Here is an 18,027-nt window from a genome sequence, read left to right as displayed (position 1 = left end):
TCCGGCTTGTGCAGGCGGCGCAGCGAGAGCTGCTTGAAGATCGCCTTCGCGCGCTTCGGCTTCTGCGCCGCGCCCATCGCCGCCTGGTCGAAGTCCTGGCGCTCGAAGCGGCGCACGGGCACGCCGTGCAGGAACTGCTGGTGGTGGGCGGTGGTGGCCGGGACGGCATTTGGCTGCCTGTCGAAGAGCCGCCGCAGACCCTTGCCGCTGCGCTGCGGGCGCGTCGCGCTGGCGCTGCGCAGGCGCGGATTGACGCCCAGCGTGAGGATCTCGTCGTCGTGAAAGATGGAGAACGGATTCGTGATCACCGTGGAGTTGTCGGGCATAAGGCTGCTTACGGATCTAGTCTTAGTGCTACTCATACCTTGCTTACAGCTACTTAACCCTACGTTCTGCTTACGGTCTAATACAACTACAACTTTGGCTTCATTGTGTTGGTGTTGGTGTAGGTGTTGGTGTGCATCTAGTTGGCGCGCCGAGTGCTGCAGATCCGTCTCGGATCTATGCCGACGCATCTGGCGATGCAGGCGGCGCAGCTCGCGCAGCGAATTGCTCTGCTTGCGAAAGCGGTAGAACGGATTGTTGATGCTCAGCTTCTGCAGCAGCAGCTGCGTCTCCTCGACACTCAGCTGCCCGTCCACTTGCCTATTGTCCTCTGCACTCGAGCTGTGATCAGCTGCCTGATTACCCTCTAGCTCCTCGCTCCCCACATTCAAGTCGAGCAGAGTTTTACCCTCAATACCCGGTGGCTTGTTCTCTGACAACTCCTGCTGCTGCTCCTGCTGCTGCTGCTGCTGCTGCTGCTGCTTGTTGCTGCTCCCTCTGCTGCTGCTATTTCTGCTACTATTCTTGCTACTATTTAGCGTGCTGGCTAGGCTAAGGCTGTGTGAGCTGCTGCTGCTCTTGGCTAACTCTAATGTATTGTTGTTATTGCTATTGGTCAGTGTCTCAGTTGCAGTTGCAGTTGCAGTTACAGTCGGTGTGGTTGTTGTTGTTGTGTTAGTTATACTATTATTATTGTTGTTGGTGTTTGTATTGGTGTTGGCATTACTATTATCATGTTCATGTTCATGTTGTTGTTGTTGTTGTTGTTGTTGTTGGGCTTGCTGTTGTTGATAGAGAAGCTCGTTGCTTTCGTTATCAACTGCCTGCTAGACCCTAGTGGGCGGTTGTAATATCATTGCAGCCATGCGTACCTTCATTGCCTCCGGCGATCCATGTCCCGGATATTGTTGCTGTGGGTGCTGCGAGGCGGCGTGCAATGCCGCTGCTGCGGCAGCTGCCGCCTGCTGCTGCTGCTGCTGCTGTTGCTGCTGCTGTTGCTGGTGATGATGGAAGCCGGCGGGCGTTGTGTAAATCGAATCACCTTGGGGCCCGCTGGTGCTATCCGACCGTGATTTCAAATCAGCCTTCTCGCTGCGGGCACAAATCAAGCAAGAGAAAGAGAAAGAAAAAGAAATTGTTATCGAACACAGAGAGAGAGAGAGAAAGGGAGAGAGAGAGAGGGCGTATTGTGTGGGGTAGATATATACGAGTTGATGTGTGTGGACTGCCGAGATCTGCCCTGGACTCGTCTAATAATCTAAATCAAATATTTAAAAATTGATTGGGTGAATATAAATCTGTTTTACTATTCTATTTATGAATCTGTGGCTAATAGAAACGCGATTAAAATAAATATAAATAAATCTAGTTGTATTATTTTCTTTTATCCTTAAAAACAGCTATGGATTTATTAAAATCCTAAATTCTTTGCTTTTATATAAATATTAAATATTTACTAATTTTTAGTAATTTTAAATTTTATTTTATTTGCAATGGATTCATTTGCTCAACATAAATTTCATATTTAATTTATTTAATATAAATAAATATATTTTTATTATTTATTTATTTATTTTTTTTTTTTTTATTTGTATCTTTAAAATCTGTTATTGATTCATATAAATCTTTGATTCTTTGGCTTAATATAGTTTAATGAATTTTGAATCTTCTTGAAATCTTAATTAAAAGTAATATAAATTTATGAGATTAGTTTTAGTTAGCCGCAATTTAAGTTCCATTGAGCTCAATCAATATATTTATGTATTTATTAACAATATTGAAGACTCACATAAATCTGTTAATCTTTAATTCAACATAAATAAATAAATAAATTTTGAATATTTTCAAGGGTTTTATTTATGTTTTAAGCTCTGCCATGGTTTCTATACGTCTGTGATTCTTTAGTTTCTGTAACTATTTTCTTCTAGCTTCGATTATCTTTAACTAAAGAACTGCTGAATTATTTTCACTTATTGATTATTATTATTATCAACTGTGATTCTTTTGAAACTTCTCTAAATAAAATGGACAGATAAATGGGAAGCAAGAAAGACGGATTTTGATACTATTAAAGTTTTGCTTATATATTTTCCAGGGCATTTCATGTTCAGGCACACAATAGTCGCTGTTTGGTCTAATTTGCTGCCGTTTGATTGGCATATTTCATGCCAATCGCACATCTAAATATCCAGCTATTTCGTGTGCCCTTTGGCATTGTGGACGTCGGGCTGGCGTGGTGGCTTGGTCGTTGGTTATTAAATCCCAACGAGATCCCTCGGGGGCTGGAGCGATTGACAAAATCTTTCGTTACGCTTTGATTGATACAAAAATTGTATGAATTTGGTTGTTAGTTGTTTGGGGCCTAGTTTCTGGGTTTGCGTAGCCGCTTGGCGCGCATAAATAATGAATGCCGCTGGAAATGTGGCTGTGGCGTTGCCAACTATGCTTATAACGGAAATTCAAAATCCATTTCCGCTCTACCGACACACAAAAACTATTCTTTGCGATTTTTGACTCGCCTGTGTGTGTGCGTGTATGTGTGTTCGAGAGGGTATTCCATAAACGAAATATGGTAATTTTTAAATGGACAAATGGAGAGGGGAGAGAGGAAGAGGGGCGAGTGTAGCCGAGAGCCAAATAACTGCCACAGCCTCATAACTCATGTCAGGACAAAATGAGGGGCGGCAATGAGCGATTGTTAAGGGGCGTGTTTCGCATTGTTGGCATGCGTGTGTGCACGCCTGTGTATGTGTGTGTGTATGTGCGCGCAAAACAGGAAAATATTTTCCAAAAGCCGACTTTGCAATATTGAATATATAATATAGCATAGAATATTTCATACTCTGCACAATCACACGCTGCACACATTACTCATGGGCGGGGGAGGCGAGCGACTGCGTGGGTATGGGTGTGGGTGTGGCCAGTCGGGACGCATAAATTGGCATGCCAGCGCCACCTGTTGGCCACAAGCTGCATTGCTTTTGCCTTTTATAAAAATGTATCATAACCGGCCATTTGTTGTGCGCTTTCTGTGTGTGTGTGTGTGTGTGTGTGGGAGTGCAAGAGTGTGTGTATGTGAGTGGCCTGTGTTTCGCTTCAACTTACCTGTCCTTATCCGATGATTTATAGCCCGTGGAACCTGCAAAGGCGAGTGAAAATAATATATATGAGAGAATTGCTTTGTATTTTCGCACGAAATATATATTTATGTATATGGCATATAGTATATAGACTATTTGTAAGCTATGCTGGCACTTTAAACTGAGTAAAAGCCAAGCTCACGGACATATGTGACACCCAGCAGTCAGACAGACAGCCATGGATAGATAGATGGCTGCAGATACAGATACAGATACAGATACAGATACAGATACAGATACAGATACAGATACATTTGTATCTGCTGCTTCAACATTTTGACAAATGAGCCGTGAACCAATTGACGGCCGAGAGGTGTTAAGTTGCCCTAAACTCGGCCGTGAGAGCGGGGTAATTTTGATGGATTTCGTCTGTGTGTGTGTGTGTGTGTGCATGTGTGGGTGTGAAAGAAAGATCTGTCAAATGCCATTCGATAAGTTGGCAATCGGCGCCAGCTGCAGCAATTTTCACGTCTGCTGCTGCTGCTCCTGCAGCTCCTGCGCCTGTTTGTAAATTGACGTTTTGATTGACAACTGAGAAATTGCACGCGCCGTGCTATTTGGGGACTTAGCCTTATTTAGAACTCAAGTTTACACTTTACAGCTATATGCCAGGCAGCAGGCCAATTGGCCAGTGCAAGTCCCTGAGCGAATTCCTTAAAGCCCGACTCCACAAAAGTTTCCTTGGACGTCCTTGAGCAAGTTTCCCAACAAAAACTTTTCCTTTTATCAACACTTTTTTTTTTGCTGTTTTCTAAATTGTTTTCCCTTTGCTGTTTTGTAAATTGTTTTTACAAATGTGCATTTTAATTGCGCGCTCAGTGAAAACTTTTGCGACTCGATTTTGATTTCTAATTAGGCGACCGACGCCTCCTGCTCCCCCTGCTAGCAGCAGACCTTGCGACTTTAAGCAGACGCATTTACAGTCAGAGCACAATAAAATAAAATCTACTGTAGTAAATGTATATGTATAATTGTTGTTCCTTGGAGGACCTTAACCCTTTTGTGTTAGCCAGCTGACCGCAGGCGTCGGCGGCGCGAAACTCGCTAATGAATATTTTATGAGATTTATTTGAGTTTCAAAGAAGAGGAAAAAACAAGAAAGCACGAATAGAAAGGAGCAACAGAAAACAGAATAGAAAAGTAAATAAAAGGCGCGGTTTTTCTACTTTTTTCTGTTCTGTTGCTTTGTATTGTTGTTGTTGTTGTTGTTTTCTGTGTGTTTTGGCTTTGGTGCAAGTTTTTGTGTTTTTGCAATTAGTATGACAGCAAAATGTGGCAAGCGAATGCGAATGCCACCCGCCCGTAAGGTTCAACGCCATCTGGCGGCATAATGGGCCAAATGCTTTAATTGCTGCGACGCGCATTCCCTTTGAAGCGCCGCGTAATTAATATGCGCCCCGCTCCGAGAGCTGGCAATTGTTGCTGCTGCTCAGCAATTGTTGCTGCTGCTCAGCAATTGTTGCTGCTGCTCAGCAATTGTTGCTGCTGCTCAGCAATTGTTGCTGCTGCTGCTCTCGCATTGAGCGATTCGAGTTTATCATTTTTAATGAGCAGCTGACCGGCCCCTGGCCAGGCCTTCGACTTACCCTTGAAGCAGCACTTTTTGCTCTTGACGGCGTAGATGCACAGGCAGATCAGGATCAGAATGGCGGCCATGCAGCCGCCGGCGACGCCCAGCAAGTAGCTCATCTCCAAAGGTTCTGCGGCAAGTGTTACCATAATTGAATAATTCCAGACGCCAGTCGATTGCAAGCAGAAAGGGAAGATTTAATTGTATAAAAGGTTCGAGTTTAATTCAAGTAAAGGATATAGCGAAGGCATGAGAAATATCTAGTGGGTGCTTAGCATGCAGTGTGAGATTAAATTGCGTATTAAAGGGAATAGTGAAAAAGTAAGAGCAAGTCTGCAAACACTTTCAGGCGGAAGATAATTGGATAGCAGGAGGAATATTATATTGATCCACTGAAAAGTGCTTGCGATTGCAATATGAAATGTTCTTGAACTAAAGTGTAAACGGTATTGAAAAATAAAGAAAACACTAGGCACCTGCAAACGTACCCTCCACAATCAAATGAATGGCATGGCGATCGGTGCCCCGCTCGTTCTCCACCACCAGGTAGTAGGGGCGCGAGTCGTGCTCGTCCGTGTGGTGGATGTGCAGCGTGGACAGGTAGCAGTCCTCGCGCGAGTCCGTGAGCATGTCATCGGCCCGAAAGCGATCTAAACGGAGAGAGAGAAGTTAATGAGTGAGAGAGATAATTGCGTATCTTATGGTATGAATACTGTATCATTAGAATTTGTGGCTTGTTCAAATGATGCGCAATTAATGGGCGAATGCGCAACGATTAGGAGTCGAAGCTGCGTGCGATTTGGCATGCAATGCGCTTTGCTTGATTCCTGTCAGTGGCAAGCACGCCGGATTACACGCACGAAGAGGCGGACGGGAACAGATGGACTGCAGCAGAGACGGCGGGACGCCAGGGAAGGCAGCCAGACGGATGCGCACGCAGACAAGCTGAAAATGAAGAGTAATGTGCTAGATTTGTTGCCAGGCGAAGCTGGAGATGGATCAGCACAGTTGTCGGAGCAGCTGCAGCTGCAGCTCCACAAAATGCGTTATGCAGCACAGTTTAGACTGAAAAACGAGCTGCATGCGAGGCCAGAGCTGGCACGGCGTCCTGCTGTCAGCTGCGAGCCGGGATTACCGGCGGCTGACAGGCGTGGGAAGTCTGCTCGAGCATCGCCAATGGACGAACGAGCTGCAGGGCTGCCAATGCTAATGCCACACTACAGCAACATGATGGCGGCACTCGTCTGATTTTGGCATCGAAGCTGCCGACTCCTGGACATGTAATTTGTCTTGATTTGTGCGTTGTCCTGCCGTCTGCCTGCTCTTGTCTGCCTGCTCCCGTCTGCCTGCTCCCGTCTGCCGTTTGCCGTTTAGTCACACGTAGCATGCTCCACGTTTGTTCAGTGTCAAATTTGCGGAAAAGGTTTGTTAATGAGCACTCAGTCGAGAGGCAGAGCTGGCTACACACAAATACACTCACACACACACACACACACATTTGAATGTGCGTTAATTGAGTTGCGGCTTATTGAAAAGGAAAAACCTCATGCGAGCATCTAATTATATTTGCAGTAGCTGCCCAATGAAGCGCGCGAGCTGACGTCAAGTATACGCACCTATGCCCGTGCCGGCCTCCAGGCGCAGCGAACCCCACTCCCAGGCCACGAGCTGCGGTCGCGGATCCGCGCAGACGACCATCGTCAGACTGGCCGGCTCGCCGCGCTTAACAGACACTGTGTGCATGGAGGGATGCAGGCGAAGCACCTGCGGAGCACCTGAAAAATGCAAAAGAAAACTCATATATTGCAAATGCGTCACGTATAACAAGCATAAAAGTATTTAACAATGGTGTTATATGCAAAATATGTAACTGAATGTTCACTTTTCTATTTGATCATGAATTTATATACTTTATAGAGTCTGCCACGTCTCCTGCTGCCCGATACATACATTTAAGAAAAAGAAACCAACATATACTAAACATAACCATAAAAGAATAGCTTGTAAATGTAATTTTGTTTCAAGTATTAAATGAATATTTATTTTTAATTAATTGACCTATAAAAAGAGAATTAAGCAAAGCATTTTCCCAGATAACAGTAATGTTTTTGGCTTGATTGGCGATTCATTCTCACATCTACTCTATGCATAATTAAAGCTATTTTAAAGAAGCGTATCTGTCGCCATTATCTTATCTTTCTCTCTGTATCTCTATACTGTGGCTGACTTCTACATCAGCAGGTCTCTTATATTTATATATTACAAAATTAAGTATTTTATTTTTAAATTATTTTTATACATTCTTAAATATCAAATATTCGCATATGGTAAATTTACTTTATGAATCTTTTTTGATTTACTGAGATACAATTTCCATCATAGCAAAAGTTTAGCGCATGTTTCACTTTTTAAGATCTTCTATATGCAATGACCAGTACAGATACTTTTGTAAATGTTAAGGTCCGTTCAATGCCTGTATCCCATATACTCATATGTTATGCATTATAAAAGGTAACGTTAGCATTTTGCATTAGGTGTGCTTAAGCAAACATAAATTTCATCCCAAAGTCTTTAAAGCTGCAGAAGTAGACTTGGAAAGTATAAATCAAAACGAATGTCTGCCTATGCTAAGCATAAATTGTTGGCAAGCGAGACTAAGCGAATTTTAAATGTCTCTGGCCAGTTTGAAAGTTTGACAAACTTTGCTGCCTGCAGGGTATTTGAAAGTCGTGAGTGCGCAGCTGCACATAATGAGCTTTGCTTTTTTTTCACTTAATTTTTTTTAGCTGTTGTCAGTTAACTAGTTCGTTAGTTACTTTACATACACATAAGCACACACACACACACACACATACACACAGTCGAGTATGTTTTCGTATATGTGTATGCAGCGAGCGTGGACACAGTTTCGATTTATTTTTTTGCCACAGACATATAAAGGATATAGCACTTTTTTTCCTGGCTGGCTCTGCTAAATTGCTCGTGTCCTTGGTTGGTCATAAATTATGTACGTGCTGTGGTATTCAGCACTAAATTTAAATATATATGTTGCCCCCACCCAGTGCCTCCCTCTCTCCAGCTCTCTCTTTCTCACTGACTGTTTGTCTCTCTATTTGGTATTTTTTCTTCTTGTTGTCCTTTTTAGCTACTCGACGCTTGCTCGCGGCTGTGTTGGCCATGGCTGTTGTTCTATTTCGCCGCGCTTCTGCGTTCTTCATTTTTTTGTTTGTTGTCTGCATTTTTATACCCTGCACTTTTTTACTCCACACTTTTTCGCTTTTTATGCTTGTGGTCATAAGTTCATTTTGATTTTGTGTTACATTTTGGTTTAGTCTGTTGCCAGCGCCAGTTGCCGCTTGCAGTGGGACCAGCGGCGCCTGCAGCCCAAAATTGAGGCCGGGAGAAGCTTCCGACTGGCAGAAAGAAGGGGACATACTGGGAGAAACAGGGAGAGATAGAGAGAGAGAGGGGGAAACGAGGGGGGATGGTGGGGGCATTGGCCAAATCGCAGGCGCTTAAAACGGTTTCGACGCGTTTTCCGGTTGCAGTTTTTAATGGAGTTTTGTGTTATTTTAAGTGAGCATTAGTTGCACGGAGAATACGCGACGAAGATGTGCAACAGTAAAGAGGGACAACTAGACAAAGAGAGAGATAGAGATAGAGGTAACAAACTAGCGAGCCAACTAACTTTGCCCACATGGGGCACACGCCGAGTTGTTGCTTTTAACGTGGCTGTAAATTTACAACTGGCCATTGGTATTCTTTCTTTCTCCCCTTTTTGCTATCTATTGCTGTCCTTATATTCTTAAAAAGTGAGTACCTAAATTTATTTAAACTGCAGCATAGGCAGAGTACTTCAATTTTATTCTTCTTACAAAGGCATGGTAAGCATTTAAGCTTACCTGTAGTACTTCATATTATAAATATGTAAATCTATACATATATATGTATGTGTATGCAGATTGTATATACATATATAAACGTATACACCATTTAAATAGAATTAAATATTTTTACTTTTGAGAATTGCATAGAACGGCAATATTTGAAGACTTTTATTTTAATAAACATATTAACACTGCGATCCATCTGGATAGAAAGGCCTTTATGTTCTGCGTACATTTTGATTATTTTTCAAACTACTCGATGTCAATTCGTGTATTATCTCTTTTAAAAATAAACTAAAATTTAACTCTCTCAACTATTTTAGAAAAAAAGAAACAAATATTCAAAATTATTTATCATCTTGGAAATTACAAACTCTGCTGAAGACATTTCAGTAGTAGTAAAAGGTACCATGGAAAGGCAAACCAAACAGAAAAAGTTATCTAATGCCTATTACTTGTATTCAGATAACCAGGAGGAACAGTTGCTGAGCCGATTTCTTAAAGGTCGAACTTTTTTATTCGAATATATATTTTTATGGGTATAAAAATATATCTGAAAATGATTACAGAGCCAGCACTGTCTCTGAATGACTGATCATAAATACTATCCTCAATATTTAATGAGAAAAGTCTAAGATATAAATGATGCATGTCTGGTTGTGAATTGGTCAGTTTTCGCAATTTCAAAAGAGTATTGAATCTCCTACGTGGCCAAGATATTGTGACTTTCTGTTGTGTTCCTTTTGTGGTAGTCGATACCGTTATTGGTGGCCATCAGCTTAGCCAACAGTTGCTCGGCAAGTCGTAACTCAGTTTTCAGCAACTCTCATATACATAGTTGGTACCGCATTTTTTCTGTGGCTGGCGACAGTTGTGCCTGTTCGTAGTATTTTGTGGCATTGCGGCTTTGCGGCTGTCCGACAGCAACATGTGTGTGCAAAAAAGGGCTGTGTGTATGCTGGAGCACTTACCCACAACTTGCAGGGAGACGGGATCGGATATGGCCACCCGCTCCTGGCCATTGATGTAGCTGGTGGCGCGGCACTCGTATTCGCCCTGGTACTCGTAGGTGACGTTGTCGATGACCAGGCGCGGCTCATTGCCGCGCTCCACGTACTTGGATCCATGCGAGATTCTGCAAGTGGAAATCAGAGAAACGTCTATGAAAAAGCTGATCAATAGAGGTTGGAAACGTGTAGTGGGAGGAGGGAGGTGACGCAAAGACGTTGCCTCGCCTTGCTCTCTTACGTACATATTTTTATATTTTCGTTTCTCTTACTGTCAGCTTTTTGAGCTGCAAATCATTTTGGGAAAAATGCAACAGCCACATTGCTGCTGAAAGGGGGTAGGTGGGGGTGGGTTCTGGGGCGGTGCGGGTAGGTGAGAGGTGGAAAGTCAGAGGGGGCAACTGCTGCTGCAAGTTTTGTGCAGCAATATTGAAAATTGCGTTTGTGGGCGAAATATTTTTGTTGCTCTTCGTTGCAAGCAAAAAATATTTGATACATTTTTTAATATGAGAAATGCCTTTTATGCTGCGAAATGCTTTCAGCTCAGCATCGACACAGCTCCACAGCAATACAGCAATACAGCAACACAGCTACACAGCACCACAGCTCCAGAGCCATCCATACTGATTTTGGCCACAGCTTTGGGTCCTGTCGGTCCGGGGTCACAGACAAATTCCTTTGATATGTCCGCATAGTTGAGCTTGGCTCGATGCTCTCTGCATGGGGAGCGTGTGTCGCCAGCTTAAAGCGCCAATTAAAGCGGCTTTCGAGGCGGGACTGTGGTGCAGCGGTGCCGTGGAGCAGCACACTCGTCGCAATTAGAAGCAATAAATTTGAAAGCCATTTAAATGCAAATCCAGCAGCACACAAATGAAGTCGCAAAAATTCGATGGAAAAATGCGAGGCACAAAGCGCTCGCTGCTTCGCCCATTCAGCGGGGCTCGCCGTCGAAATTTTCCACGTAAATCAAAGTGACATGCCTTTCCTATGCCTCCCCCGGGGCTTTTCCTTTAGCAAATACATTGGCCCAGTGGCCGAGTGGCGGGCAGTTGTGTGGTTGCATTTGCATGCCGGTGGTTCCCTGTTGGCTCCTGGCTTCTGGCTCCTGGCTCCTGGCTGTTGGCTGTTGGCCAGCGGTCGAGGCGCCTTCGGCATGCCAGCCACCTCAGAGGCATAGGTAGCCTGTCAACAGCGCACGTCATTGATTTATTGCACACACTCACACACACACAGACATTGCTCCTTGCTGGTTTTGCTTGGCACGCGCCATTTAATGTGTCTTTGGTACGATAGGAGAGGAGGAGGCGGGGCGCGCGTGGAAATTAGTTTTCAACAATTGACATTTAATTTCTGATAAACACGCGCGGGCACGCTTCATTAAGTCAACACGGCAGCGCGTTGCATGTGGCATTGGATATTAGAATTTGACGCGCTGGCGAATCTGCTCAAGCAGAGCGCCCTCCCACACACAGTCGAACCCAACGGCTCCTGCTGAGGCATTCATATGTCGCATGAGTAGCTGCAGGGGCAAATACAAACAAATGAAATCTCAAATCACGTACGGGCTGCTTGTCGGCGTCTGATCTGAGAGCTCCGAGTTTGACTTTGTGGCATGCAGCAACACGACAGGAGAGTGGGACAGAGAGGGAGATAGACAAAGAGAGAGGGAGAGAGAGAAGGGAGAGTGGAGTGGAGTGGGGCGCTGCACGTGATGTGGACTATTTCGATTTTTCCAACATGACGAGCTGCTGCCTGTTGAGTGGACAAACGGACGGATGAGTGTGCCACTGCTTTGCATATTAATGTACCCAAGCGCAGCAGCAGGAAGCTGCACAGAAGTCGGCCACAGTAAATTGCGGCTGCCCCCTATAGCAGATGGAGCGAAGAGGGGGTGAGGGGAAAGGGGAAAATGCCATAGAAAGCAGCACAAAATTGCTAATTAAAAAATGTTCTAAAACGAAGATGAAGGATGCTGTTTAGCTGCAGCGCCTTGGGTAGGAGTTAGCTTCCTTCTTTTACAGGACCACTAAAGGATGCATTAGGCAACCATGTAAGGCAAGTTGTGGCTGTCGTAATTGGAGTCGCATCAAAAGTAAATAAAATCTAAATAAATCTATTTAATTTCCCAGCTGAATTGCCATTTTTTAACTAATTCTCAAATTGTGAGATGTATTTCAATAAAAATAAATAAACATATTTCTTTAATTCTAGTCCGTTAAAAGAGGGTCAGATAATGTTGAGGAGGACTCTCTTTGACTCGCGCCCCACTCTCCACTCTCCACTTGCTGGCTTTGCCCCTCATTACTCGCCCACTCGCTCATTTTGCGCACAATTTCCGCTGTGCAGCTAATTAAATGACGCAAACTTCAAGTGAAAAAATGTTGGGCGTGACCTCAGAGCTGTGCGCATTAATGGCAGCTGCAGCAGCGGCGACTCCTGCTGCCACTGTAACTGCCACTGCCACTGCTTCCACAGGAAGCGCACCCGCATACAGGAAATTTTATTTTCTCGTTTCAATTCTAGTTTATTATCATATTGTAATGAAGCCAACTCTGTATACACTCATCTAAGCTGTTGGCTGTTTTCTACTATTTGTGACTACTTTACTATTAACTGTATCATCTGAGTTTTTAAACACTTGATTTAAACTTGTAATCATAAATAATTTAATTTTAAATTTGACTTGGCCAAGGCATTTTGTTTTCTCTATGACTCAACTAATACTTTATGTTTAATGAATTTCTATGCTATAAAAATTTGGTTGATGAATTGTTCCTGAGTGCCCGCATGAAAAGTTTAAGCTAAGATTATGCAATAAATCACCATTAATAGAATTGCATGAGTCGCAACAATAATAAAAGCTAACAAATTAAGAAAATATTACATGGTATATATAAACATTAGGTAAATAAAATAGTAGTAGGAATAGTTGGCCAAAAAAATACAAAAATCTAAAATTTGACGGAAATATTGGGAATATTCAGATTATTGTTATTTGTCTAGCTCATTTTCCAGAGATATCATAATTTCCTTAGATACTACATATATATTTTTAATAAGTAAGATGTCGATATTGAGTATCTTAATCTTTACATTTGTAATCCAGTCGCAATTCTATTTTTATTACCGTTGCTGTATATACACATATTCCAATACATAACATTTATGAATTTATTAGTCCAGATCATATTGAAGTTAATACTCATATCCTGTGGTTAGAAAAGTTTTCACTCTTTATTACTAGCATTATATAAGCCTTAAGATGATAGGATGATATGCCATCATACGTGGAAACTGTTTTCATGCAGGGAAGCGAAGGAGGAACTCATTGGAGTATTGCTCGATGAGTAAGCAATGCGTATGAAGTTTCTTCTCTTAAAATAAATAAGTTAAAACCAATATATCGGAGTGCAGCACATTGCAATTTGCAGCTGCCTTTGAGAGCAACATTACGCATACGCCGTGTGAGCCGTGTCAACAAGCTGCTGCAGATTAATGAAGCAACGGCATATTAAAGTTTTATTTGTATAGTGCGCAGATATAACGCACAGAAAGCATGAATTCACGCACTGGGAGTAGCAGGAGGCGGGCATTCTTGGCGCAGAGTGCGGCAGAGTGCTGCGTGAGAGGCGCGACACCCAAAAGTATGCAGCAGGGAAATTCGAGTGGCCTGGATCGGGTTAGGGTAAAGGGGACTCACCTCTGGACCCATTTGTAGGCTGGCATGGGATTGCCATCGGCGACGCACTCGAAGGCGGCGGGACTGAAGAGCGGCGCTGTGGTGAGGCGGTCCGGGCCGGCTGAAATAATTTTCGGAGGATCTGTGGCAGAGTAAACAGAGGAAGCGAGCGTCAATACAAAATTAAGCAAAAGTTAGCAGAGCAGCAAACGCGGCCAAGATAAATATTGAAAGGGACTCACATTTCACGTCCAGCTGCACCGACAGCTGCTCCGAGGTGCCCACCGAGTTCTGCGCCTGGCAGGTGTACAGTCCGGCGTCTCGCCGTCCGACAGGACGCAATTGCAGCGTTTCCTAAACGAAGCGACCGAAGCGGCCCGAAGGAGAGAGTTAGCAATTTAATACAATTACAAATTTCTGCTACACTTAAGATAAATACGGCGAGAGACGTCGAAATTCCGTAGCAACATAAACAACAAGCTGGCAAGGAGTCTGCCTGCCAGGATGCCGTTCGATGGGGAGAAGGAGCGAAGGGAAGGAGAGGTAGAGATAGGGAGGGAGGGTGGTCTGGCTTACCTGCAAGCTGGCTATCTCGGAGCGTCCGGCACGTCGCCAGACGATGCTGGCCGGCGGATTGGCATCGGCCACGCAACGCAGCACAAGCGCATCCTTATCCTCTTCCAAGTCGATTTCCGGTGAGCCAATTAGACGAATGGTTGGCGCATCTGCAAAGTGCACAAGCACAAGAAGAGCGGGTTAGACAGAGACAAAACGAGGGAGAGAGAGGGAGAGAGAGATAGAATGTTGAGTAAGCAAAACAAGTCAACAACAAGCGGCCAACTTCGACAGTTGTCCTTGTGCTCGCCCGTCTTGGGGCCAAAATCTTGAATTGCTTAACAAAACAGGAAATTGCTGCAAATTGTGGCTAATTGAATTGTTACAGCTGTTTGCAATGTCTTTTAACTTTTGCTGACTTTAAGCCAAGTGCAGCTAAATGCAATCAGCTCGCTCAAAGGACAGCACATACTTTGTCTAGCCAAGCTTGAGTTACTTATTTAGTTTTTAATGATTATTATTATTATTATTATTATTTTTTTTTTTTTTGCTTGTCTCGTTTGTTTTTGCGACTTACACTTGACATCTAGGCGGGCCTCCACTGGCACCGACTTGGCCTCGTAGTTCTCGTGGAAGGCCACGCAGCGCAGAATGTCGCCGTGGCGCTCGCGCATCGCGGACACCTGCACCACCGAGGTGGCTGACCAGGTGCGTGGATTATCGGGCTCGGTGGCATTCAGCTGCGGGTGCATGGGCGAGATTTCCTGGTCGCCTGTCCAGAGCGAGATAGTGACAGAAAGATAGTTAGAGTGAGCAAGGGGGGAGGAGGGCGGGAAGAGCAAATCGTTGAAATTAATTAACATGACAATGTCACAGGCATCCAGCCAGCTAGCGAGCTAGCCCGGATAACAAGTGCAATCAAAGGATAACAGGCAGCAGCGACACTTACCCAAATACCATTTGAGCGTTGCAGGCGGATTACCATAATGTGAGGCGCATTTCACAGTCGCCACGGCGCCAGCGTCCACCGTAATGTTGTGTCCCGGCGGCAATGGAGCGCTCTCGTACTCCAGACGCGGGCGTTGCGGCGCCACTGAATGTGTGTAAAAAAGAGAGAGGGAGTGAGAGAGAGAGAGAGAGAGGGGAGGGATGTCAAACACAGATTACTAATACGACTCGGGCGGTCAGCAATAAATGTCAGCTATACGTGCAGCAGTGCCTAAGACTAATTTAATTAAATCACCTGGCTTGCGTCACACTTGAGAGCTATACAAAAGTGCCGGATGCATATTCTTTTATTCCATTTTTATTCGTACACCAGACCGGCTAACCTCATTATAATTTACTACCTGAGTGGCAGTTGCCTTTAGTCATATGACACGATAAATATACTATAGATACTTTATGTCATCATCGATATAATAGAGTTCTTTTCCCCTACACATACATACATATGCATGCCTGAACAGGCATAATCTAGAAATGTCCATATGTCAGTCTGAATATAAGTGTTCGTCCGTTAGTATGTACAAATGCGGCGAGCTAAGGATCTAGAGGTAAACTGTTTATAGCTTGCATATATCAAGTTTAATGCAATCATAATAATATATTCTATAAAGTTTCCAGTCTCACTGAATCGATTGTAAATGTTATAGACCTTGAATTGGAATTTATTTCTTTAGAGCCAGGCTCTCAAAGCTTTGCAATTTGATTAAATAATTCAATTGCGATTTTACTGTATTTTCAACAGAGGCCCTAAAGTCAAAAATGTTTCTAAATCATAATTCAGATGCACATATAGGCGACATGTAAACTAGTTTCAATTTTTCCAAAACTAATAAATATACAGAAAAATATGTAAATCGTATGCTGAAAATTTCATTGAAATCCATTAAGTAAAGCAGAAGTTATTAAAGAAATCGTTTGGTCAAATGACAGCGAGACCCGGTGATTTGAGTCAAGCGTACGTCCTTTTACTATAGAGTGCATCTTAGCAGTCTATTGCAATTGCAAGTTCAGATTTTCTTTTAAGTAAGCAAAAAATTATAAAACTGATGTTGCATAGATATAAATCAAGGATTCAAAAGTGAAGCAAAAACGTTGAAGATCTGATTATTTACTTGACGGGAACCCCAGACTAAAGCTTACTTTTTTTATATAATGCTTAACTAATATATCACTCACTTATTACAAGACCTCTTTGAGCTACCTGACTATAATATATACCCTTGCGCTATAAAGGTCGCAGATGCATTGCACCAGCTACACCAGTTGATTCGGGCTCCAGCCCAAATATTAATCATACGTTACGTTGCATGACATTGATTTGAGCTGGTGGATTAACACTCACCACGTACAACCAATCGCACCGGTTGACTAGTCAAAGCATCTTGTGCGGTAAAATCACTGGCGGTCACTTGGCACTCCCAGAGGCCGTCGTCAAAGTCCAAGGTGGCCGAGCGTATCCACAGGGAGCAGTCGCCGCCGCTGGGCGGGGGCGGATGCAGATCCAGATGTAAGGCGCCATTTCCGCCCAAGGGACGTGCCCATTCGTATTTCTTCAGATAGATGCCGACAGGCTGTAAGGTAAAACCAGAAGATGGAAAGAGAGAAAGCAGAGAGAAAGGGAGAGAAGATTGCATTACTACATCTGCTGAAACAATGGATGATGATGATGATAATGATGTTGATGATGATGTTGAGGATGTTCAGGATGGTAAGCAGCGGGGCAATGCAATAGTGTGGGCGGGCCACTGGACAACGACATGTTCAGCATGTTTAACTTTTCGATGTAGTCAGGCGCATAATTTGGTCTACGCACACACACCGACACACAAATAGTCGCCGAGATAGAGAGATAGAGAACAGAGTTTAGGTATTGAATGTCAGTGAACCAGCCCAGTAACCTGCCACAATTCCCTCTGCCCCTCCTCGCGCCCACTCGGCACCGCCTGCTAGCAGTCTGCTGCCATTTTCAACTACGTGTCGTTTAACTCCACTTACAGCAGCAGTCGGCGTCGTCTGGAAGCTTGTTGCCGTTTCTAAATTGGCATTAGTTTGTTTGCTAATTGGAAATTAAATTACAATTAGTGATCTTTGAGCGTGGCATCGTTCGCATTTAGGTATTTATGTCCCGTGCAACGCCCCCTCGCTCCTAAATGCGCTGTCGTTGTCCTTGTCCCGCTGTGCGATTGTCCAATTGTCCAATTGTCAGTTCGTTTAGTCCTTTAAACATTGTCTCGTCTCTTAATGGGGTTAATTAATAGATGTCGCCGCAAATGCTTTCTTTCTGAAAACATCAGCCCAGGTAGGGGCAAGCCCCTGTCTCAATTAATTAATACATACTTCTGGAACTGGACAACATACTGAATGGTAAATATTTTATTTATCCATTCGCATACGTTCATTATTCGCATATTCGTACAGCCCCATATATAAATGTATTCATTTGCATTCGACCTTAGCTACGGCCTAAGGCATTTACATTTACATTTTCCCAGACTTATTTAAATTATTATTTCGTTTTCCTTTTGACATTTTTGTGGGTACTATCTTGGCCAGCCATCGTATGGTCGTCAGCTGCAGCTATGAAGCCTAGGTTAAGCGACTCTACCTCTCTCTATCTCTCTCTCCCTCTCTCTCTGTTGGTCAGAGCACAAAGGAGATGATACTCAATGCTGGCGTCCAGCGCTGCCAATTGTCAAAATAACAATTTTGAATACCACCAAATATTTTGTTGTCTCCTGCTACTGTGTGTGTGTGTGTGTCTGTGTGTGTGCATTTGCATGTGTGTGTGGTGAGCGCCCTCAACGTGAACTAAATCGTTTCCTATTGACATTATTTTGCCTGCCCATCCATTTGGCAT

The 18,027-nt window shown here is 43.7% G+C and overlaps 1 protein-coding gene across 6 annotated transcripts in view; it reads right to left on the bottom strand.

The window, feature by feature from the left end:
* LOC6572195 (hemicentin-2) overlaps window positions 1-18,027 on the bottom strand; it is a 99,713-nt gene that overhangs the window by 28,450 nt on the left and 53,236 nt on the right. For 5 of the 6 annotated variants that reach the window (XM_032728301.2, XM_044007829.1, XM_044007830.1 and 2 more), the window contains 12 exons: window positions 16,513-16,741; window positions 15,112-15,255; window positions 14,740-14,934; window positions 14,184-14,332; window positions 13,850-13,961; window positions 13,629-13,749; window positions 9,893-10,056; window positions 6,651-6,809; window positions 5,511-5,684; window positions 5,051-5,164; window positions 3,430-3,463; window positions 1,197-1,416 (listed from right to left, as the gene is read on the bottom strand). In XM_032728301.2, the coding sequence (XP_032584192.2) occupies window positions 1,197-1,416; window positions 3,430-3,463; window positions 5,051-5,164; window positions 5,511-5,684; window positions 6,651-6,809; window positions 9,893-10,056; window positions 13,629-13,749; window positions 13,850-13,961; window positions 14,184-14,332; window positions 14,740-14,934; window positions 15,112-15,255; window positions 16,513-16,741 (1,815 nt within the window). The remainder of the gene's footprint in view (window positions 1-1,196; window positions 1,417-3,429; window positions 3,464-5,050; window positions 5,165-5,510; window positions 5,685-6,650; window positions 6,810-9,892; window positions 10,057-13,628; window positions 13,750-13,849; window positions 13,962-14,183; window positions 14,333-14,739; window positions 14,935-15,111; window positions 15,256-16,512; window positions 16,742-18,027) is intronic. The other variant, XM_044007828.1, reaches the window with a different exon arrangement.

Source organism: Drosophila mojavensis, unplaced genomic scaffold (genome assembly GCF_018153725.1).
Source record: "Drosophila mojavensis isolate 15081-1352.22 unplaced genomic scaffold, ASM1815372v1 contig_19, whole genome shotgun sequence".
NCBI classification, from domain to species: Eukaryota; Metazoa; Arthropoda; class Insecta; order Diptera; family Drosophilidae; genus Drosophila; species Drosophila mojavensis.
The sequence above is the reverse complement of the archived record's forward strand: the minus strand, read 5'-3'. Positions and strand labels throughout refer to the sequence as shown.